We start from the raw sequence: 24,083 nt of genomic DNA on the forward strand, positions 1-24,083 counted from the left end.
TGATAGAACAGCACTACATCGAGTATATAAAAGGAAAGAGGGTTTATTTTAACAACAGAGGGTACCGACACACATTAACAGAAACCATACCAAAGAAAACCAAAACAGACAGATTCAGTAAAAATTCACAAAGTAACATATTTTGCCCTTATTATTGTTGTGCAGCAAATAATAACTGTCATGTGAGGATTCACAGTATCAATAGGTTTTTCCTGATGAGTTCTGAAAAAGCCTGATGTGGCTTTACTTCCAACACAGCAGATGAGATTTGTGACTGCAATCAAAGGAACCATGAAAACCATCGTTTCATATTCCTTTAAATATTACTACCCAGGACATATTTTTAATTAATGTCTGACACTATAAAGATATGACACAGCAAATTGAAGTGGTTAATCTACTTGATACATCGTCACCTTTTTTTTTTCCTGCACTGGCCTCATACCAGCTCATTTCCACACCAAAATTTGTTCAAAACCTTGGGCTCTTTTTTTTGTTCAAGTATGTTTGGCATCATAACGTTGCTATAGTTCAGCGGTGACCGTACAGCTATTTATGTAAAGAATGATTTGTCCCTGAGCTTCTTCACTGTGCCATTTATAGGCTGCATGAAACAGTATTCACTCTGAGTAAATCTACCCATTGTACAGTAAACTAAAGTTATAAAATACCGCCGAAGAAATAAGTCGATCCATTTCTTTGACCATCTTGAGGATATAAATCTAACTTGAACTATGCATGTACATCTTAGTAAAATATATTATGTCATATTTCAAAGTCAATACTTTACAATTAATTCCACTATTTTATTAGATTCATTTTACTGATATTTTTCAAGTATTTATTTCTGTTAAGTTTGATGGTTGGAAACCCAAATTCAATTTCAGAAAGAAAAAAAAATATACATACATATGACAAATGAGCTAAGACAAAAAAAAAGGTTTTAGCACAGTAACGTTGTGCTCAGGGCACCGTTTGATGTACGCAGTCATGAAGTGAAGACTGCTGTCTGATTGGTGCTCAGCAGAAAGCCATTACCTCTCTCCACAAGAAAGCATCCAAAAATGATAATAAAGCTGACTGTTCACAGAATGCAATGTATTAAAGCAGCAGAAAAATCAACTCTGTGTTCATATATTAATGGTTATTAAAGAAAAACTGAATAAAAGGAAAGAAGTGTGGTTAAAAAAAAAGATGCACAAACAACATGGGACGCAGTCTTGAGAGGACAGTGATGCAAACCCAATAAAGAGTTTGGCAGAGCTTCCAACAAACGTAACCAGGACATGGGATTTGATTTCCGCTTCTCATTAGCTGTAAGCCGTAATTATAAAAAGGAGCAGAAATAAATGCTTGCAAAACATAACGCTGTGTGTAATGAATCCATATAATAGATGACTCCCACTTTGTCAGCTGAATTACCGAGAGAAAGCCGCATGGGATTTTATTGAACCAAAAAAGCTTATGCAGTGACTTCTTTATGTTACTTGGTTAAACCTTTCAGGTTGTGCAGAGACATGATGGGAAAAGTGGGACTTATGAAGAGTGGATCATTTTCTTTAAAACGGTAACTCTGTTATGAATTAAGGCTTTTGACATTGAGAGGTAAACATAAAGAAAAAAAAAACTAAATTTCATCATTTTGATGTTTTTAGTTGCACTTAAACTCCAGCCCAGTGCACTCTGATTTGCCTTCCAAACGTCATCTGCCTTCAAACAAAACTAAACAAAAACGGCATTTTGTCATTGTGTAGACAGTCTGAAAAAGTTCACGTTCTTCTTGGTGGATTTCTTCAGCATACTAACAAAAGAAAAAAAAAAAAAAGTCATCATCCAGACCTGTAACAAAGATCAGAGGACATAAGAAATGTAACAGAAGGGCCATCTTCTCAAAAGTAGTCTCAGTCTCTGTCTTACAACAAAAATATTCACACCCAAACTTTTTCATCGTATGTCATTTTAGTCAATTTTAAGTGACAGACCAACAAAAACAAAACAAGGTTTTCATATTGTACAAAAAAAAATAAAAATGGAAAGGGCGACCTTGCATTTATATCCTCTTTACTCCAATATAGCCAAAGAACATCCAATTAAAGTAATTGCTTCCAGGGGTCATCTAATAAATAAATCGTCACTTTTATCTAATTTAATCTCAATAATATTACAGCTGCTCTGTGAAGGTATCAGAGGTCTGTAAGAGAACTCCGGTGAATAAAAAGCATCATGAAGACAAAAGTAAAACACGACGTTTTTGAAGGAAAGTCACTAAAAGCCGTGTTTCATGGTTTCATGGCGTGTTTCAGCAGGTTCAGGGAAGCTGGTCAGAGTTCATGGGAAGATGGACGGAGCCAAATGCAAAAAGAGATAAGGCGAGATCTCAGGTTTCCGAAAAAAGCTGAAACTCTGAATGTGCTTGAGCAATCTTTCTAAAGAGCTAGTACAAAACTTACAACTTACAAAGATTTTTAAATGTAATAAAATAATAGCATACTTGTCAAAATTTTAGTTTGAAAGCCTCATATTTATTCCCTTCCAATTTACATTAAATAGTACTCTGTGTTGGTCTGTCACATAAAACCTAACATGACAAATATGTTCAAGGAGTGAATAATATCACAAAACATTGGATTTTCAATTTACTGAGTCCAATAAATTAATTTATGGAACACAAAAGTGATTTTCTTACTTGCTTCATTTATTTTCTAGAAAAGCAAATTCTTCCGATAACTCTTCTTCTTCTGCCTCCTGTGGCTCCTCTTCAGTCATCTCTTTTACTTTACCATTTTTATCCTCCTCTGTCTCTGCCTCTTGTTTCTCCTCTAGGGCTGTCGATTCCTCCTGAACTTTTTCTTCATAATCTGTCTTGCTTTCTGACCCAGCAATCAACTCTTTGAGCTCCATGTCATTATCCTCCTCTTCCAACTCTTCGCGCTCCGTGTCATTATCCTCCTCTTCCAACTCTTCGCGCTCCGTGTCATTATCCTCCTCTTCCAACTCTTCGCGCTCCGTGTCATTATCCTCCTCTTCCAACTCTTCGCGCTCCGTGTCATTTCCCTCCTCTTCAGGAGCGGTTTCTTCCATCTCTCCATCTTTCTGCTCAACAGGAGATGAATGTTGTTCATCTGCTGCTGCATATTCTTCCTGTTGCAAAGATGCTCCTGCTTCTTTCTCTGAAGACGGTTCCTGTCCATCTTCAGCAGCTGGAAGTGCGTCTTCTGGAGTTTTTTCTGTGTCCTCCTCTCCAGGTGCTGCGGCTACCTCTTCTATTTCCTCAGTTGTGGGAGCTTCCTCTTCCTCAGCAGGTGCCTGGTCTTCAGTTTCAGGTTCAGCAGCCTCTTCTACTTGCTTCTCAGATTTGACAACATCCTCTAATTGCTCCTCGATTTTGGTAGCCTCCTCTTGATCCTCAAGTTTGGCAGCTTCCTCTTCTTCCTCATCACGTTCTGCAGCCGCTTCCTCTTCCTCATCACGTTCTGCAACTTCCTTTTCTTCATCAGGTTCTGTTTCCTCCTCTATTTGCTTCTCATCAAGTTCTGCAGGCTCTTTTTCTTCTTCACTCGTGCCGGCATCGTCTACTTGTTCCTCATTTGTTTCAGCTACCTGGTTCTGTTCAGCTGCCATAAGGTCTTCTTCCTCCTCAGTTTCTGCAGCTGCCGTTTCCTCCGCGGCGGCTTTAGCCGCCTCTTTGTCTTTTTCATCATCAACTGCAGCCAATTCTTCTTCATCGTCAGTTACCTCTTCATCCTCGGCCACTGCTTTTTCCTCAGCGTCATCTGCCTCTTTCCTTTCAAGATGCTCAGCAGGAGGCTGTATCTGGTCTTCCACCTAAGACAAGACAAGAGCAGTGTTACTTCAGATGAAAAGTCTGCAGCGCAGAAGCACCTAAACATGTGGCTGTTTCAGTCAATGCTATGTGATTGCAGTGACTCAGAAATGATGTTTGACTGCAGTTTGAATGTGAAGCCGTACCAAGCAATTACTTTACTCAAATTAATGGCAGAAAAATCTCATTAACGTCTCCCTACAGGCAGAGTACAGAAATAGTAAGGAGACCGTGGAAGATGTCTCTGTGTGAGTCGAGCCTGTTCTGGCATAATTCTCAAGGTTAATCTGCTAAAAGCCAACCGTTACTGGAACTGTAACATTTGCTAAACTGGTAAGCTACGCATGTTTATATGAGCAGGAATCTGATTCATCTCCAATTTAAAACAACAATGTGTTTGCTTGTACAGACAAAAGGTACTTATAAAATGTAATTAGACCCCTTGAGAATATCCATTTTGTCTTGTTTTTTTTTTTTTCGTCTTTACAAATGAAGTGCGGTGTGTATTTCTATGTATCCCTCGAGTCTATTGTGTGCAGAACAATATTTTTTTTCTTCAATTACAACTTAAGTTCACAGGTTACTTCAAAGATGTGCTGTGTCTTTACCTTGTTGCAAACTACAAATGGAAACATTTCTGGCTTTTGTTCAGCAAATCTTTCCATTTTTCCATGAAGGTCAGATTAATGAAGAGCATGAGAAAAATGTTTGGAAACCCTGTTTATTTCTGGCCATTATGCAGCACTTTGTGTTGGTCTATAAGAGAAATCTCAATAGTGCATTGAAGTTTGTGATTGTGATGCGACAGATAGTAAAAGTTTAGGGAGTATCAATATTTTTTTCAGGGGACTCCATCAGTGCCAAATAAGAATAAAAAGGAGAACCACAGAAGCACACGCGTACATTGGCTTGTCTAATGGTTACTTGTGTATCTTGTGAATGAAGTGTAGGCTATATTTATTCACACTGGAATATACTGTGCTTACCTGCTGCTCTTCACTGGCCTTCAGGAACAGCTGGGACCCTTTACGTTCAAGGAACGCTCTGAAAGATCCAAGAATGCCATCATCAGACTTGTTGTCAGTGATGGTGGTGATAGACTACACTTTCTAAAACTGTGTGAATCGTCAAAATGTCATTTTCCAAATGTGCTCATTTAACAAACACGATAAAGTAAGGCGAGCAAATCACAGAAGTGCTTAGACAGATCGGGGCAGCCTCACAACATGAATACAAGACCTACCAACAATGGACTAGACAAATAAGCAAACCATGCACTGTGATAGAAAATAAGGCTTTGACTAAGTCGACAAAGTTCTGGGTGAGAGGAAGGAAGCAGATTTCTCAACTTCTCAAAAAGCTGCATTTTTCCCCCCCAGAACTTACCTGAGTTTAGCAGTTTCCACCAGCTGTGCCTGGTAAGTGTCCAGTTGATTTTTCAGTTTCAACATCTCACTGGTCTGTCCATCCAAGGTAGCGGTCATTGCAGTAACCTGGGCAATCTTTTCTTCCATCTTTGATTCAGCTTCAGCAAAGTTCAAAGACAAGTCCTCAACCTTGTGGGACAGCTCCCTGCCCAGAGCAGCCAAATCCTCCATCTGCATCCTGATGTCCTCAAACTCCACGCTCTTCCCCGTCAGCATGCTCTGCAACTGGCTCAGTTGCTCCAGAGACACGGTGGCTTGCTGCACCTCTGCCAGACGGGTTTTCATCTCGGTGTGCACAGACAGCACCTGAGCAGGGAGGTCGGACGTCTTCAGCTGCTCGGCCATAGCCAAAGCCATGCCCACCTGTTTCTGAGTCAGTGCATAAGACTCCTCCAAGGAAGCCAGTCGTGTGTTCACGTTCTCTGAAACATGTTGCTGCAATGAAGGAGACGCATAGTCTTAAAGACCTAAAGCATTAAAAGTTTCATCAACCACCATAGATAAATGGAATACTAAGGAAATGTTTGCACTGAAGAAGAGAAGAGGGTAGAAAGCAGTTGAAGGTTTTAGCGAATTGTAAAAAAAAGTCTTCAAATCCAGCAAGATTTTCTAGGTTATGAACTGAGATATTGTAAACCCAACCATTCTAATTAACTTCTTCAGAAGATAGATGTGCCACTTTTGTTTGCAGACTTTGAAATGCAGATTTGTGCCAGATCACAAATTTACTCTACTAGATCAATTCAAAATAAGTTTCAGCTGTCTCCAACTTAATAGATCAGAGCAAAGAAAGTTCATATTTACTGTTCATACATGTTAAATTGTTAAGTCATTTACTTTAACTATAAAGGAACTTTAAACCTTGATCAATAATTTGTTTCATTGGGACTAGAGGTGATGTCACAATGACAACTCTACAGGTAAACCTGATTTCACAAGAACTCCTGAAACAAAAATAAAATTAAAAGAAGACATTTTAAAATCTGCCTTTGGCATCTTATGTTGCCATCTAGCATGATCTGCACAATTAGATTTACCAGGTGTATTTCTCCAAGTTTTCCAAAAAGTCCCCCAAATTTTCTAATCCAGAATGCCGTATGAAAAATTTGGCTTTTCAAAAGGATTACAAAAGAGCAGCCTGGCTAGATTAGATGATTAGATGAGCTATTCCTAAATTGAGTCTACTAGTTACAAAACCAAAATCTAAAAACTGGTTCAGAGACCATCTGGGTCATGGTAAAACAAACTTTGCAATTTTTGAAAACATGGATGAACATGAACTCAAAATGTGCATATTCCTAAGTCTGTTCATACGGAGAAGACTCGCTGAAAAAGACCAAGCCTCATGCATGCAAAGTTTCCACAGAGAGGTCTTCCCTTTGGACTTCTCATAGTACAGAGAAATATAGCCCGCGGCAGCCATGACACAACAGAGCTGCTAGGTTCTTACTACCTTATATATGCATATTCCGACATTGTACATTATTTAAATAATTTTATTTCCCAACTGTCTGATTAGTTGTTACTCACATTCTGCACACAAGTTTTCAAAGAGTGTTGTTTGGCATCAGAAATCTCAATCTAAATATAGTCTTGGCACATTGCTGTCTTGTTTATGAAGTTTGTGCATCTTCTGCCCTGCTTTAGGTTTGTTGTTCTGCTTAATTAATGTAGTAGAATTATTTCCATTGACAAAATAAAGATCTGATACAGAGTCTGGCTAAAATGACCTTCTTATTGGTCTGAAACAAACATCAACAGCTGCGTGTATGTTGGAAATAGCAGGAAACTCCTGGCATTTTGAAACTTGATAGAGTCCTACATATTTTAGTTTTCTTCACTGCAGCTTAAAGCTTCTATGTGGCCCAAGGGCTGTTCTTCTATTTTCAGAAACATGTATTTTAAACAGCAGTTCATTCATTAAATAGGTCATCATTAAAGGCAAGTCGGATCAGGTCCGCAAGCAGGACTCCAGCTTTAACTATGTTAAGTTTTTACCTTTGTATTTGACAGCCTCAGCTCCTCGTGAGAAGACTGCAGTTTGGCTATTTTCACCTGAATGCCCATGACGTTGTCTGTTAGGTCAGTTAAAGTTAGGTGCTGCTGGAAAAAAAACCATGCACCGGCGACCCATCCGATCACAACGACAGAAACTAAAAGCAGCAGATGAGTGTGGTTGTTCCCACCGGGGCGAACTTCTGTTTCCAAGAGCTCACTTTTAAAAAAGTTATCCTCCTGTTTGTGATTACTTTTCCCTTTTCGGTGCTTTGCTGTCATTCTCCCCCTTTATGTCAAGGACACGATGTTCCAGTCAGGCACAGAGGTGATATCCAAACAGCCTGCGGGTCAAACAGAGACGAGCCGCGGCGAGAGCCCTGACTAACTTCTGACGCTGTGAAAACGGACCGGGGCCGCGGAACCGATAAGCTACACAGAGGAGTCGGATGAAGAAAAGGAGGCGTGACAGAGCGGTGTGATTTTTGTCAGGGGGGCGTGAGGCCTGGCTGGCACTGGGAGTGGCTGACCCCCCGCCATGGTAGCCCGCCATGTGCACTGCTCACGGTGAGTATGGCGCTATTTATGAGCACAACCATGACAGCTCTATGACCTTTGAAAGTAGACATTTATTCTATTCAGTATGCTAAAAAAAAATTACTGCACCGCTGGAAAAGAAAAAAAAAATCTTTATTAGTGATAACTGTGAACAGATTAGCTCCCCATTTGTTTGTCATATTTTATTTTGAGGGAGTTTTTAAAATTTAGTGTAAGCCACAGTATTTGATTTTAGTCCTAAATTCCAAGTTTTTTTTTAAATTTTCGATATAAATTTAGTCAATTAAAATATGAAGGCCTCTTACAGGCTTAAAATGTCTGATACAAATTAGCTGCAGGTGTTACTGCCATCTGATCTATGGGAATCTGAGCCATACAGGCTGAAGAGCCCTATGCAGCGTGGATCACAGATCGGAGAAAGGTTAACACAGGGTAACACCTGTGTTCCTAAAAACTGTGACTAATTGAAAGGAGCTAAATTTTTAATTTGCTGTATGCAAAATTGCAACACACAAATATTACCTCTTTTGATATGTCATACATCTGCCTTTTAAATCGAGTGGCTGACATTTTTGCCCAACCTCGTGCAACTACCTGATGTTCAGTCAGATTAGGAAGACAGTGTGTGGACTTTTATTTTCAAGTCAGAATTTTGTTTAAATTTAGGTGTGGAATTTGATCTGTTAGAACACATGTGTCAAACTCAAGGCCCGCGGGCCACATGTGGCCCGCCATGTCATTTTATGTGGCCCCCGCAGCATTTTATAGGCCGACATTGACTTACAATAGGTTTTGAGCACAAATTGACTACAGACTACATCTCCCACAATGCATTCCGATTGTTACCAGCTAACATTACGGCTTCTCGCCACTAGAGAGCAGCAGAGTCACCTCAAGCTGCTTATTGATTTTCCCAGCGAATAAAACTGAGACATCGACAAGCTAACATAAAAACGTCCAAGAAAAGAAAAATCGATTTACAAGTAAGACTGTGAATGAAGATGTGAGTTGGTGTCAGGGCGGCAGGTCGCGCTAGACGTTATCTTGACCGACAACATAAAAAAAAAAAAAAAATCGGTCCTGTACTATTTTATCCGTGAAATTACAATCATATTAACATCGGCTATTTAGTCACATTTTATGCGGTTTAGTTAATATTCACAGTGAATCCAGATCCCATCACAAATTAAGCAGATAAATGCATCTACATTTTTCTCGTAGTGACAAAAACCACCCCAATAACTTTTAATAAATTAAATTAAGCGACGTCACTTAAATTAGCATCACTTCACCCGCTGGGGTCTGAACGCACTTCCTCCTGGTTCCCATCTGCAGAAAAATCTGCCTAATTCATCAGTAAGTTGGATCTGTCTGATCCAAACAGATCAACTGAACTCTGTGAGTGTTTTACCCTGCGTGGTCCGGTCTGCGCTTTTACCAGGATTATTTATTTATTTATTTATTTTGCGTGGTTTCGCTTCTCCAAAACGGACAGATGTTACGTCTGCAGCTCCTCCAGAACGCCGCTCTCCTGGGTAACGTGCACCAAGAAGGCTCCATTTGTTAAATCCGCTGGATGAGTTACTTCCAGCGGTTTCTAATTCTTCGCAGCGGCGGAGCCACGTCCGCAGTGGTTGAGCAGCGGACTGCGCATGTTACAGTCTAATTAACTTTTGCATCGTCATTTATTTCCTCCAGATAAACTACCGGCTCCTCAAATGGATTAACACAACTTTGCATTCTCTTTAGTTTTCTCTGGTCTGTAATGGAGACTTGAATTTAACATGCCATTTCAACCAAAGGTTTGTAATGCGCTTCCTAACCATTTTTTATTTGTAAGTATTGATTTTATTTTTTAGCCAAGCCTCTGTCTCTGCTAATGACATCTTCAATACATTTTTTGATCCCAGGCTTAGTTTATGGACTGAACAGACAGAAAGTTACCATTATACATTTTGAACTGTTGATTTTATTTTTGAACCATTTTTTTTATTGTAAAATGGTGATTTTATTTTTGAACCGTTTTTTTATTTTTAAGTGTTGATTTCATTTTTGAACCATTTTTTTGATTGTAAAGTGTTGAATTTATTTTTGAACCATTTTTTAATTTTAAAGTGTTGATGTTATTTTTGAAACCTTGATTTTATTTTGAACCCTTATTTATTGTAAAGTGTTGATTTTATTTTTGAACCCTTATTTATTTTGAAGTGTTGATTTTATTTTTGAACCCTTATTTATTTTGAAGTGTTGATTATCTGAAAGACCTTGCACGTGAATTACCCCATACGGGGTTTGAACCGATGACCTCAGCATTACCAGCACAGTGCTCTAACCTGTTGAGCTAACTCACCTACCTTACAAACTGTTGAGTTTCCATGGATTTAAGAAGAACTTACATGATCTTACCACAATGGAGATTTGATAAAAGTGCTTATATTCCAATGTTTTTAAAAAACAACATAATATTTTATTTTCCAGAGATTTTGTATTTTGAAGTGTTGATATTATTTTTGAACCATTTTTAATTTTCAAGTGATTGTATTTCAGATATTTTTTTATTTAATGTCTTAATTTTATTTTTGAACCATTTTTTATTTGTAAGTATTGTTGGCTTTACATGCTAAAGGTTTCTGGTTCAAAACCAGACAGAAACAGATTTTGCATGTTCTATTCATCACAGGTGTTTACTAAACGTCAACAAGGGTTCTGTGGTGTCATGGTCTGTACTCTGAATCCAGGCATCTGAGTGCAAACCTCAGTTGAAATTTTCAAGTTGCACCTCACATCATCAACTTTGGAACCTCAAACTGAAACAAAGCAGAGAAGTTCAGTTCCTGTAGTGTAGTGGTTATCACGTTTGTTTAACATGCTAAAGGTTTCTGGTTCAAAACCAGACAGAAACAGATTTTGCATGTTCTATTCATCACAGGTGTTTACTAAACGTCAACAAGGGTTCTGTGGTGTCATGGGCTGTACTCTGAATCCAGGCATCTGAGTGCAAACCTCAGTTGAAATTTTCAAGTTGCATCTCACATCATCAACTTTGGAACCTCAAACTGAAACAAAGCAGAGAAGTTCAGTTCCTGTAGTGTAGTGGTTATCACGTTTGCTTTACACGCAAAAGGTCTCTGGTTCAAAAACAGATTTTGCATGTTCTATTCATCACAGGTGTTTACTAAAGGTCAACAAGGGTTCTGTGGTGTCATGGTCTGTACTCTGAATCCAGGCATCTGAGTGCAAGCCTCAGCTGACATTTTCATGCGTTGCATCTCACATCATCAACTTTGGAACCTCAAACTGAAACAAAGCAGAGAAGTTCAGTTCCTGTAGTGTAGTGGTTATCACGTTTGTTTAACACGCTAAAGGTCTCTGGTTTGAAACCAGACAGAAACATTTTTTGTAGGTTATGCATCTCTTGGGGTGCAGTGAGACAACAAGAGCCTTCCTCTTTTGTGATGGTTCATTTGCCAATCGACTTCAATGTAGGCTTCTTTGAAATCGAAGCTACTTTACTTCAATTACCAACTGGCAGTTCTATGGCGTAATGCACGTGTCAAACTAAAGGCCCGCCGGCCACATGTGGCCCCCCAGCATTTTATAGGCCAATGATTGACTTAAAATAGGTTTTGAGCACGAATTGACTACAAACTACATTTCAACCAAAGGTTTGTAATGCGCTTCCTAACCAGACGCTCCAAAGCGTCCTGTTCATAACTCTTCAACACGCTGTCAGAAAGACGCATTTAGTTCAGAGACCATGAGATGATATTCAGAAAGGATTTTTTTAATTAACTGATTTCAGTTGCCTCTGAGACTAAATCTTTGCATAAAGTCTATAATGCCCATGTGACTTGTTTTTTATTATTTGTTTGCTTACCGTTAAACACTGATTTAAATATTGTAATTTTTAAACTGAGCAGTAATTTTACATCCATGGAAACTCAAATTTAATATTTAAAACTTCAATACATAAAATCAGTTATTTAACAATATGAGGTGGTGTTTAATTTATTTTTAACATTGTATTTTTATACATTTATGCTAGAGGTGCCCAAGTCTAGTTTTCCAGAGCTTCCATCTGCAACTTTAGATGGATTCCTTCTCTAACACACCTGGACCATTGACTCATTATAAGCCTCTACAGAACTGAATGAGGGAAGTCAACCTTTTGTCTGGGCTGTTTTAGCAGGTATGCACTCCTGATTTGTACGTCGATGTGGCCCGTTGAGGGTGGCCAATATGCTGAAGTGGCCCTTGGTGAAATTGAATTTGACACCCCTGTGTTAGAAGGTCAGAAGCTCTTAAAGTAAAGTTCAGGCTTTCTGAATGTTTTACAAAGTTTTTCTTTGGACTAAAAACAAATCTCTCTAGGATACACAAAAACCAAGGAGAGGTTTCATTACTGTACTGTTAAAGGTACAAATCTTATTTAAAATATCTCTGAGGCAATGAGTCACTGTATTTAAAAAATTAAATATAAAAGACAACAGGCAAGAGAATAAATTATGATTGGAAATATTCATCCACAGAATGTCACAAATCGAGAGCTTTACTATTGAAATGGCTTTATTTCCAAAGCTAAAATTGAATCCATATTATTTCAGTGTGTCACCACCATCCTCATCTTCTCATGATGGACAGATGACCTTCGAATGTCGGTGTCTTCAACTTCTTCACTCTGTATAAAGACACAGATAACACCATAATTAACTCACATTTACTACTTTCAATCTGTTATTAAAAGTTTACATAATCCTGTTAAAATACTAGATTTTAGTGACATGAAAAATTTAAACCAAAATAAATTTTAGAACCTTTCTACCCTCAATGTGACATATAACCTGTACAACCCATTTAAAAAATAATCTAAAATTGTTTAAAGGGAAAAATAGAAACTTTAATTAAAATGGTTGCACCCACCTTCTTATAAGATTGTGTTAAAACGTAACCACCACATTTAAGCTTATGCTAGGTAGGAGTGAGTAAAAAAAACCTGCTATCATTGGCAGGATCTCTTTGTCAAAAGGTATTGATCATGAAAAGACTACGAAACAATTTCCAAGGCATTCAGTATGTTGGGAACACTCCAAAGATGATCTTCATCAAGCTGGGAAAAATACTGCACAACAGGGATCTCACCAAGAATTGTAGATTCATCCAAAATTGCTGAAAAGATGAGATGAAAACTAGTCAAGGAGGTTCCTATTGTCTGAAATGACTGCAGTGAAGCAAAATGAGTACCAGGCAATTTTTGCCCGTATGGGAGATGTGGCATTATCCCCTATTCTCCATATTTACATGCTATGAGAAACGATGGCAAGACAGAAGTGTTTTCTTAAAAAAACCCCCCCAAAAAAAATGCATTTTGCTGAAACAAATTTGTATATTCTCACATACATGGGGACAATGTGCTAACACCTTCTGATAGAAAGTTGTCAGTCTTTACCTGAATCTAACTGTAGGTCTATGGGGCAAACTGAAGAGAGCTGTGCATAGGAAAAAAATGTCTTTAGTTTTGGAGCATTTTTGCAACCCCTCACTGGAAATATTTCAGCCTGTGTGTCAATTTGGTTATGCAGGTTATAGCTCCAAAAAAGGGAAACATTTCGTATGGAAATCAGTATCACCTGGCATGCTAACAGGGGTGTGTATACTTTTTTCGTGAAACAGAAGTGCAGCCATGTTTCAGTCTTACCTCTGACACTGAGCACTGTGGAGCATTCAGCTCGTCCTAAGCTGTTTTCAGCAACAACTTTATACTCTCCTACGTCTTTGGGGCCTACACGAAGTATCAGCAAGGAGCAGACACCACATGTATTGGAGACGTAGTAGTTGGTATCTGTGTTTATGCTGACGTGGTTTCGATACCACGTGATACGAGCTGCGGGGTCTCCCTTCACTGCACAGCTCATATAACACTCATAGCCTACTGTGGCAGTTTGAGGCTTCAAAGGTACAATGAAAGTTGGAGCACATCGCAGATCGCAGTCCTTTTTAGATGGTTCGGTTATCACCATCTTTTCTGCAGGAGATTACAGATAGAGTTAGTGTGTTTTTCTTAAAGTTAACTGATTTGAACCAGAAGACAAAAAAAAAAAAAAAAAACACACCTTTCTTCTTTTCCATCCCCCAGATTGGGGATTCTGAGGGTGCTGATACACCCATGTCATTTTTGGCGTACACTCGGAAATGGTACTCCCTCCCTTCCATGATGTTGCAAACTGTGAACCTGTTATTGAAGAGCCTGTCGGCCACTGTGGTCCACGTGTGCTTGGTGGATTCCAGTTTGGACACTGTATAGTGGAGACGATCATCACGCTTCTCATCAGGAGAAGGTTGCCAGATCACAGTCACAGTCCCAGGAACACTTTCTTCCAGTTCCACTGGTCCAGGAGGCTTTGGATCATCTGGGAACAGAGTTTTCCTTATATAACTGAAGTCACGCACATAAGCCAAAACTCACAGAAGATATAGTTTTACCTGTTACCCTAACCTCCGTACTGAAAGTTTCCTGTCCAACAATGTTTTTCACCAAGACAGAGTAGATGCCCGAATCCAAGCGCTCAGAGGTGGGAATCAGCAGCTGAGATGAGCCGTCAGAGTTACTGATTGTAACACGCTTCATCACTGGGACGTTGTCTTTTAACCATGTAATTTCTGGCCATGGGGAAGCCTGTTTATAAAAAAAAAAAAAGTAGTGGTGTAGCTTGAATAGAATTAGGTTAAAACAAAAGTTGGATAACTTTTCAATTTGCCATTCAATGAATAGTATTGCACAAGTGCAAAACCTACCAAGATATGGCCATGAGACTTAAACTGACTAGCCAGGAAAAGAGAGTAATCATCAGTGATGTAGCTAAAAGGCTAATGATAACTAGAGGAAATGCTGAGGTCCAAATGTCTGATCAAATGAGACTGAAACCTGTTTTCAGCATTCTCAATCTATCACCCTGACAACATAATCTGTATGGTGGTACATATTTTCTTTAGTGACAGAAAATAGTTTATCCAAAGATGGATGTAGTTATATTCAGGATAGTCTTCGAGAAAAACATTTTGGATGACTTAACACTGAGGCAGATATTCACCTACCAGCAGGACAACACTAATAAACATAAACCCAAAGCTACAATAGCATGGTTAACATGAAGTCATGTTCATGTACAACAATGGCTAAGCCAAAGTTCAGAGCAAAATTAAGTCTTTAAGTCAAGACTTAAAAACTGATCTTGAGAAAAGCTCTTCAATCTGTCTCAGCTTGAGGTACTTTGTGATGAAGAGTGAGCAAAGCTATCAGAAGTATACCCCAGAACACAGCTACAAATGAAGTAAGACGTTGCTACAAAGTGTTTTCTTCACAAATATTTAAAACTTTACACAATTTCTTCTTTGTCAAAATCGAGAACAATTATACTTTTTCTTGATCTGTTGCACACAATCTTCATTAAATGCATTGAAGTTTAGGGTTGTAACAGAACAAAATGTGAAAACGATTGAGGGATGTGAATACTTTTACAAGGTACAATATGTTATAAGCGAACATGCTAATTATAAAAAAAATATTTTTACTCAGAGTCAGATCAGTGACTTGAGTAAATCTTACCTCAAAGTTAACAGTTATCCTGACAGAGTTTCCTGCCCTCACAACTATGAAACTCTTCATCTTGTTGTTTGTGAACCTTGGTCTCACTTTATTGAGAACAACAAAATCAGTTTTAGTTTATATTTAGACTAAAACAGAAAAAGCAAATACTAAAAGCATCAGAACAGTAGAAATCATGCAGTGTTGACATACCAGGCAAAGGCATTGCAAGGATATAGTTTGGCAGCTCCTCTGGTGTGCCTTCTCCCCCATCATTTATAGCAATGACTCTCACCCAGTACATATCCATAGACTTGAGGCCTTTCACGTTAAAGGAAGTCATGATAACGGGGCTGCTGTTACAGCGGCACCACTCTATGCAATCCGCCCGGCGGATCTCCACAAAATATCCCTTAGCTTCATCCTGTATGCCTGATTTGTCTTCAGGTTTTGTCCAAGTCACAACCATGTTGCTGTACGATGTTTCTGTCACCTTCAGGCCTGTTACTTTACCTGGAGGCTCTAGACAAATATAGGATTGATATGATTAGTATTTTCAATACGTGCACTTTATTTATCATATTTGGTTCTTTAATACTATTTTATAATACTTACTTTTAGGATCCCTTGCAAAAACAAACTCTGATGCGTTGCTAAATTCACCAGCTCCTGAGAGGTTTACGGCACAAACTCTGAACTCATATTCTATACCTTCCACAACATCTTTCACGGCATACTTTTTCTCTAGAAGCCATTTTAAAGCAAACAAAAATAAAACAATAAAACAGCCATACTCATTTGCAGACACACTCATACCACTTCCAGATACTGTAAGTAAATACCTTTTATTATTTCATCTGGTGCATTAACGCAAGTCCAAAGATTACTTCCCTGCTTGCGCTTCTCTAAAATATAGCCCAGGAGACGTGACCCTCCAGTGCTAGATGGGGAAGACCATGAGATGTTGATGCAGTCATTGAATGCACTGACTACCTTGGGAGGTGCTGGAGGGCCTGGAAAAGCTGAAGAGTTCAGAAACAAAACAGAAATCGCGTGAAGCTGAAGCTTTACTTAGTTGCAACTAAGGTTTTTTTTTTTTTTTTTCCAAATTACTGCTGGAATTCTTTTCAGATTTTCAGCACATTTCACAAACATCACTAACATTGTTTCGACTTACCAAATTTTCCAGCTTGCATTTCATCCGTCTCCATCACTTCGCTCATTCCCTCTGAAGTTACTGCCCAGATGCGGTAGCAGTACTTTCTCCCACGGTCCACATCTGTGTCCCGGTAGATGGGCACACCTGGTATTTCACCCATTTTCTTCCAGGTGTTTCGTCCCACTTGCTGACGCTCCAATATGTAGTTAGTCACTGGTGAGCCGCCATCATCCTTTGGGGGACGCCACTTGAATTCAATGCATAAGGCTGAACTCTCAGTAACCTCTGCAGGTCCCAGGGGGGGAGATGGCTTGTCTGAAACATCAAAAAAAAAAAAAGCTTTGTGAAGTCTCTTCACAGCTTGTGAATAAGGGATTAAAACTGCATTTTGTAAAGGCAAATATCCAGAGTTAGTTCTGGGACACATTTTTTATCAAAACAAGGGACCACACTGTAAGAAAACAATGTATTAGTCAAAGAGCTACCATTTGAACGTACATTCAGATCTGTGACAGAACAGATGGCCTAACATTCAATTGATGCATTTTGGTGTAGAAAAGACAGTTGTGATAAATATAAGCCATATTTTCCAGAAATATTATATTTATAAGCAGCAATCAGTCAAACATCACTTAGCGTTCTGCTGGATTACTGGTAAGAAAACATTGCTTGACTCTCGACAAACTGGCTTCTGATTTTTTAGTCTTAGAAACAATTAAGACACAGCAGTGAAATTTACTCCTGGGTGACCTGCCATTTGTTTGTGTGACAAGATCTTTGATAAAGTCTAGTTCAAGTTTTAGAAACGTCACTTTGACCTAACACAAATACCATGTTAACATTCTGCTCATATCATCTTAACCTAGATTACCCGACATCTAGAATCTGCTTCATATTAAAAAAGCAAACCCACTCGTTGATGTCTAAACTGCTACAAGTCACTTACCAAGCACAACAAGCTGTGATACTGCCTCAGTGAAGCCATGGTCATTTTTAATCTTTATCTTGATCTCTCCAGTGTCTCTTCTCTGGCATCTGCTCAGGAGTAAGCGGGTGTGACTCGCAGATCTTTCTATCATTGTGCTGTTGTCGTCTTTCAGCTCATCACCATCTTTGTACCACTGAACTTTTATAGGTTTGTGGCCAATGAATTGGAGTTTATAGGTGGCGTTGTGTCCCACTTTAACTGCCAGAGGCCTGGTGAAAGCACTGAGGTCTTCTGGGTCAAACCTTGGAGGATCTAAACATATCGATCCAGTTGAGATAATTTTAGTTCTTTGACATTATTAATCATTTATTTAATTCCTTGATGAATACACAAACCTCGGATGCTGAGCATTGCCTCTGTCTTACGACCATCTGCTTCAAAGCGGTACTTTCCAGAGTTGTCCTCGCTGCATTTCATTATCACTAATTTATGGATGGGTCCATTCATAGTGATGGAGACATTATCATCTGGGTAAATCTGTTGGGGTTTAATATTTAACACATGAAATATCTCAAGCACAGTGACGGACAGTATTTAAGCTAAGAAACAACACAGTATAAAATGACAACTACTCTGAGGCAAAAAAGATGAATTTGACCTTCATGACAAACCTGTTTTCCATCTCTGAACCAGACTCCCTCACAGTCTTCCCTGCTGAGCTTACACATTAACTCAGCACTCTCATGGATGATTGCATCGACATCTGACAAACCCCAGATAAACTGAACGCCTGGATCTAAAGACAGAGTCGAGTTTATTTTTAAATCATCATGTCATAAGAAATTGGAGTTACTGAGATATTTGTTGCTATATATATATTTTCTTTCAAGCACATATACTGACAGTGCCTAGCATCATGACCCTGCTGAACATTACAGCTCTTAGTGGTTTGGATACATCAGCCAAATGGTAAATTTGGTTCACTTAAAATTGATGTCAAAAGCAGAAAAACGGAACATGTGCAATGTGGACTGATGAGTGTTCACCAAAACACACAGAGAAATGTACAGAGAAACCTACAGCATGCATCTAATTGATTACTCACCAGTCAACGAATCTGTAACCAGAAGGCCTTGTCTTTTACGCCTTGTGTGGTTGGCAGAGTGGTTCACATTTTCAGTCTCGTCACACTCACCGTGCTCTCCCGGAAACACACACTTGCCTTTTAAAATCACAAATACATTTTATTTGCCTACTTTTCAATCCACTAGGCAGACAGAGTAAGATATAGCTCTCTTACGTCTGTAAACATGGCAAATCCTAGACATTTTGTCTTCATGTTAATGAAACATTTAACTTTTTACTCATACAATAACAAAGTGTGCACTCGTGTTTAGAGCATATTATTTCCAAAGGTCTGCCGCCTTTGATCAAAACAATAATTTTATGCAGTGATGTTGTACTTCTTACCGTTGGCTGCATGTTGAGACTTTTTGTTTTGCTTTAAACTTTGTTGGTACTTTCCTCGGTCAGCGGAGTCCTTGATCTCCTCAGTGTTTAGTTCATCGTCGCTTACTTGTCCATTTGAATCTGTGTGTCAGATATTATTTCAAAAAGTTATCCACATGCAAAAAAATATTACAGTTCCATTTGGCTGCAAAATGTTGTCAATTTTAATTGGGTTTAAAAGACTGGGATAATCAGTTCTTACAAGAGTGGAATCTAAAAAGCAGTTTTATTTAAATTTATCTTAATATAGTGATTCGAAAGATATGTCAGTTTCTTTGTATTAATGTCCTTTCTTACCTGATGCCTGTTCTTTCCAGTCTGCATTATTTGTTTTTTGTTGGTTTCTTGCTGACTTATTGCAATTCGTATTTCCTCTGAACTGATTCAGCTGTTGGACAACATCATCCCATTGATCTATGAACTCTGCACAGATACACACCAATAATATAAGCATATTTAAGGACTTTTCCCAAAGCACACTCAAGAAGAAAATATGCCATAAAAAGTGAACTATTCTTAGGTTGTTAGTTCTGGAGCGGTTCTACTTTTATGAGATGTTTCTCACCGGTTACATCATGCTCTGCTTCTTGGTCTTGCTGTATGTTTGAAACATTACTCCCATGTCCAGGATCCTGACTGTCCTCAAAGGGCTCTCCTTTAATAGAATCAAATGAACAGTAAATGGGAGAGGCAAATTAGCTGTGAAATCAGTATGTAAAGTAAAAGTTACTAATATGAAAAATGAAATGCATCACTATGTCCTTGTTGTAATTGGCAGATCTGGTCTTTTTTTTTTTTTTTTTTCTTTAAGCCTTTCTGGTTCAGTCATTTAAACAAATGTATTTCAGAAGTACATGTGACTGATCTCTCTTTAAACTCAGTTGTTTTTCAGTCATTTAACAGCTACTTATCCCTGATTTAAATCCAATAAGGTGAATGAAATAGAGAATAACTTGTTTTTGTTCTGATCAGAACGCTTAGCAGCAGTTGTAGTAGGTTGTGGGACTGGATTCATCAGGTAAAAACCAGACTTTACCAGCTTGGGTTGTCCTTTGTTTTTCCTTCTTTAGGCCCCCAGCTCTCATTTGCTCCCCTTCTCTTGTCACATCACAATCCTCAAATGTTGTTAAAGCGCCATCTTTCATGATTTTCCTCTCTTTAAACACAGAAAACCAGTTAATCTTAACTGAGCCACCAGTAAGCATGAATTAAATCCAGTAAAGTAAATGTTCTCAACAATACTTTGTGTACTTTTCCTATAAAGCTTTTTCTACAACAGTGTTTCTAGCAGGTTGTGGAAATGGATTTTTCAGGTTAAGAACTGACTTTACCTGACGTTAAGTTACAACCAGCTTGACCTTTGGTTTGTTTCTTCTTCTTTAGGTCACCGTCTTCTGTTATACACCCATTATCCTCAGACGTTGTCACAGTGCCATCTTTTGTGTTTTTCCTCTGCGTTTTACTTCTCTTATCACTTCCACTGCAGTCGTCTCCCCTAGTTAGTATTTCTCCTTTCAGTTTTTCTGCTTCTGAGTATTTTTCTTTGACAGCTTTTAAAATCTTCTCCATTTCTCCCTGGATTTTTATTTGCTGCTCTTTGGCCACTTTTTCCAGGTCAGCCTGAACCCCGGCAGCCTTCGCAGTTTTGCGGATAGCTTTCTTAGCATCACCTGTCGGGTTGCGCTGATCTGCAAGCACGTTAAGAACGACGAATACGTTGCTCATTTTCAGCCAATCACTGACCACATCACATTGGTATCTGTTAATGGATTGTTCTGTAGAAAAGGATGTTACCTTCTACCACCAGCCAGGCACTGCAGGAAATAATCCCTGCTACAGCAGAATAGATTCCTTTGTCCAGTTTCGTGCAGTCCTTGATGAGCAGCCGGTGGATGAGTCTGTTGTCAGACACAGTTATGTTGCACTTCTCCCCATCTTCCAGGAGGACACCTTTTCTCATCCATGTAATCTTAGGTAGAGGGTGTGTTAGCACACACTCAAAGAGAGCATCATCACTTTCTTCAGCTTTAATCTCTTGAATTTTGATCACAAAATCCACATTGGAAACTAGAGGGAGGGAAAATGACACTTTAAGAAATTGAACTCATTCAGTTCAACCTGTCACATGTAGCAACAGTCATTAATTGTCTGTGTTGAAATAAAGCAACTACATATTTTTTTAAATTCTCAACAGCGTCAAGCTCGTTTTGTTTTTGAACTTACTTTTGAACTCTGTGAGGAGCAGGTCTTTTTCAGCATTAACCAGAGTTAGATGCCTGTTGTGGCGATTAGCTTCTTCAACATCCCCAATATAAATCCCCGTGTCATGTTGCACGGTGCCTTCGTTTCTGATGTAGTTTTTCTTCCCAAGACTCTGAATGTCCTGTTTTTTAGCATCATTGTCAAAGGATATTATAACATCCTGCATAAGTGAAGAAGCGCAGGAGTTAAAAGTATTTGGTAGTTAGTGTTTAATCTAAAATTCCCACCTTAGCCCAGCACAGACATGTTTATTGGACGCATTAACACTTTAAAACATGACACTGGATTGGGATAGAAAACAGAACACTGGGTTGTTGTTGGAGTTAGATTATTAAAATACAAATATTAATTTCATCAGCCCTTATCAAAGGTAATAAATGCCATTGTTATGAGTGGAGATTGAGAAGGATTTCGGAATCTCAGTTCAGTTGATGAAAAGCTGTTAGAAACGGTTTTGCAGTTTGAGGTACAGCATTTCAGGGATGGACAGTATTTTCCAGATCGCATAAATATCAACAGATGTTGAAGAGTGTGTGTCTGTCCTGCTTTTACTAATCCTGCACGCTCTGCTGCAGCAGGCCTTGTAGATCTTTTCCCACCTTTCAGGGGGAAAGAAGTGATTTTCTTTTATGCGTTAGCCACACTCCAGAGAGCTGCTCTGCCGACCACTGCTACATTCTCACCTCTGGTCGCGCAGAAGTACCAAATTACACACAAATCGGGCCATTACTTCTGGTCCTTAACTGGGTGCTAAACTTTTCTCTCTACAAGCTTAATTGAAAGTTGGCAGCTGTGGCAGCAGCACGGATTTTGTTGACTGGGTGAAGTAGCTCACAGCTAATGCTCTGAGATTGTATTTTTTATTTTTTTTATTGGCATTGTGATCATTAAAACATGCTGTAATAAATTCACATAAAATGTATTGCCATTCAATAATATTTGTTACATTTTCATACCTTCTGCTTGTTTTTTCCTTTCTGGTTTCTCTTCTCCTCAAGTTTCTTGAGAATCGTGTTCAAGTCTGCTACGCCATACTCAGAACAGATGCTCTCGTAGTCTCTTTTGTCAGCATTCATCATCGCATCCCAGAAAGTTTCATCGTTATCTCCACCTGCTGTCTGTGCTTTGCTAAAGTATTTAACATTGAATGTCACTGTTACTGTAATCAATGTTGCATCAGAAATGCTAGGATTGAGCTGCTTAAAATGCTTACCTTTTCTTTAGCAGCTTTCTGAAATCTTCAGGAATTGTTGAACCTGGACAGAAGCAAAACATTTGCTAACTTATTATTATTATTATTATTATTATTATTATTATTATTATTATTATTATTATTATTATTATTATTATTGTTATTAATCTAAAGTTCTACTACTGCACCAAACATTTCTACGACACTAACACAACGTGGATATTTTAAGTCACTTTGAACATTTTGAATACAGTGATGTACGAAAAGAATCTGCCCACTAATAAGTTTCTGTTTTCACTTTCTTGTTGAATTTGAATGTTTTAAATCATTAAATAATTGTTAATATTACACAAGGTCAACTATTTAAATACAAAATGCTGTTTTCAAATAATGATTTGCTACAAGTTTATCTTGAGTTTGATTTCACTATCTGCACACAAAAAATCCTGTCAGATGAATAAGTAGGCTAAAAAACATTTTACACAAAAGTTCAAGAATACATAAAAAGTGATTGACTTAATAATAATATTTTTCTTTTTTAGTCATTACTCTCTATACTAGTAAAATTTAAAACACTACATCCTAAAACTTGCATCTAACGATGCTCTTTATTTTTAGTCTCTATTAGTAGCTTCTGCATTCACATTGCAGAGGTTCTGCCAACTGCTCATAGTCTATCACAGTTGAGTTCATATGAATTTATATTTCTACTTAATTGTTCACAGTAGGCAGTGTACAATTTAAAGTAACATTAACTCAGAAGTCAGTCTTACCGTCAACAATGCTTAATGTTGTGGTGCAGACAGCTTTGCCACATTCATTCACAGCGTAGCATTTGTACGTATCAGCCTCCTCTGCAGACACTTTATGAATCTGAAAATGCATACATACATACATACATACATACTATGTTGTAGTGTTGTCACACCTTCCTGCTTTGCTCAGTTTTTTTTTTTTTTTTTTTTTGCCAAACTGTGTTATAACACATTCAGTTGGTTACCTCTAATATGTGTTCCCCTGTTGATTCATCATATTTCCTTTGGAACTTTTCCTTGTCTGCCAGATTCCCTTTCGCTCTTCTCCATGAAACATCTGGTTTTGGGTCCCCTGTCACCACCGCCTTGAAAATGGCTAAATTTCCTAAAAGGACGTTTTCAAAAGATTCTCATTTGTTGTTGCATTTTTTTTTTTATTTCAACTTTGTTTTGGTGAAAAACATATTGTTAAAAACACATTGAGTCAATCATATGTATTTTTTTGTTTTGATTTCATGTGTACCTTCCTTGACTGTAACTGGCATGGGTTTGCATTGGAAGTCTGGAGTACTTTTACCCTCAGGTAAAATTGCTGCATACTGTGTGATCATCACTCCAGGGGTTTTAGATCTCCTCCGGATTGCAGCTAAATTAAGTAAAAAGAATGTTGAGAGAATTATTCAATGAAAAGGGTTTTAACAAATCAATAATCAGGTCAACCTCTTTCTTAAATGAATGTGGAAAAAGAGTGTTTTTTATTTCAAAAGTAAGAAAAAGTGTTATTTTTAACTGCCGAAATTACTTGTGTATATTTGCAACTTTAGGTTTCTGCTTATCTTTTATTTCTTTCAAGTACATTTATAAACCATTTTTAACATTTGTTTGCAAAAGCC

At 38.3% G+C, this 24,083-nt stretch overlaps 2 protein-coding genes across 2 annotated transcripts; both read right to left on the minus strand.

Moving 5' to 3' along the window:
- Positions 1 to 27: 27 nt before the first annotated feature.
- Positions 28 to 8,089, minus strand: LOC106918285 (uncharacterized). Its single transcript, XM_014987896.2, has 5 exons — positions 7,249 to 8,089; positions 5,210 to 5,685; positions 4,810 to 4,867; positions 2,687 to 3,825; positions 28 to 1,839 (listed from the first exon to the last, which is right to left on the minus strand). The coding sequence occupies exons 1-4, from the start codon at positions 7,525 to 7,527 to the stop codon at positions 2,692 to 2,694; spliced, it is 1,947 nt and encodes a 648-aa protein (XP_014843382.2). The 5' UTR covers positions 7,528 to 8,089; the 3' UTR covers positions 28 to 1,839; positions 2,687 to 2,691.
- Positions 8,090 to 13,238: 5,149 nt separating this feature from the next.
- Positions 13,239 to 23,867, minus strand: LOC106904391 (immunoglobulin-like and fibronectin type III domain-containing protein 1; the record flags this gene model as incomplete). The annotated part of the gene is made up of 24 exons (XM_014968719.2): positions 13,239 to 13,825; positions 13,914 to 14,210; positions 14,284 to 14,476; positions 15,407 to 15,492; positions 15,599 to 15,907; positions 16,001 to 16,129; positions 16,228 to 16,407; positions 16,563 to 16,859; positions 17,491 to 17,784; positions 17,868 to 18,009; positions 18,144 to 18,268; positions 18,578 to 18,694; positions 18,943 to 19,062; positions 19,279 to 19,404; positions 19,547 to 19,636; positions 20,018 to 20,137; positions 20,313 to 20,669; positions 20,776 to 21,048; positions 21,205 to 21,403; positions 22,200 to 22,371; positions 22,457 to 22,499; positions 23,209 to 23,308; positions 23,436 to 23,575; positions 23,714 to 23,867. Coding segments are annotated over 24 exons (4,650 nt in total), but the record flags the coding sequence as incomplete, so codon positions are not given.
- Positions 23,868 to 24,083: the final 216 nt, after the last annotated feature.

This window comes from Poecilia mexicana, unplaced genomic scaffold, assembly GCF_051168715.1.
Source record: "Poecilia mexicana isolate PSO_F unplaced genomic scaffold, ASM5116871v1 scaffold_7, whole genome shotgun sequence".
NCBI classification, from domain to species: Eukaryota; Metazoa; Chordata; class Actinopteri; order Cyprinodontiformes; family Poeciliidae; genus Poecilia; species Poecilia mexicana.

Bases quoted from the DNA above. Each gene is read 5' to 3' on its own strand.
- LOC106918285 (XM_014987896.2), bottom strand. From the start codon at position 7,527: ATGACAGCAAAGCACCGAAAAGGGAAAAGTAATCACAAACAGGAGGAT. The intron at 5,686-7,248 runs GTAAAAACTTAA...CCTTCATTGCAG, and splicing joins TGAGGCTGTCAAATACAAAG to CAACATGTTTCAGAGAACGT. The intron at 4,868-5,209 runs GTAAGTTCTGGG...TGGATCTTTCAG, and splicing joins GTGGAAACTGCTAAACTCAG to AGCGTTCCTTGAACGTAAAG.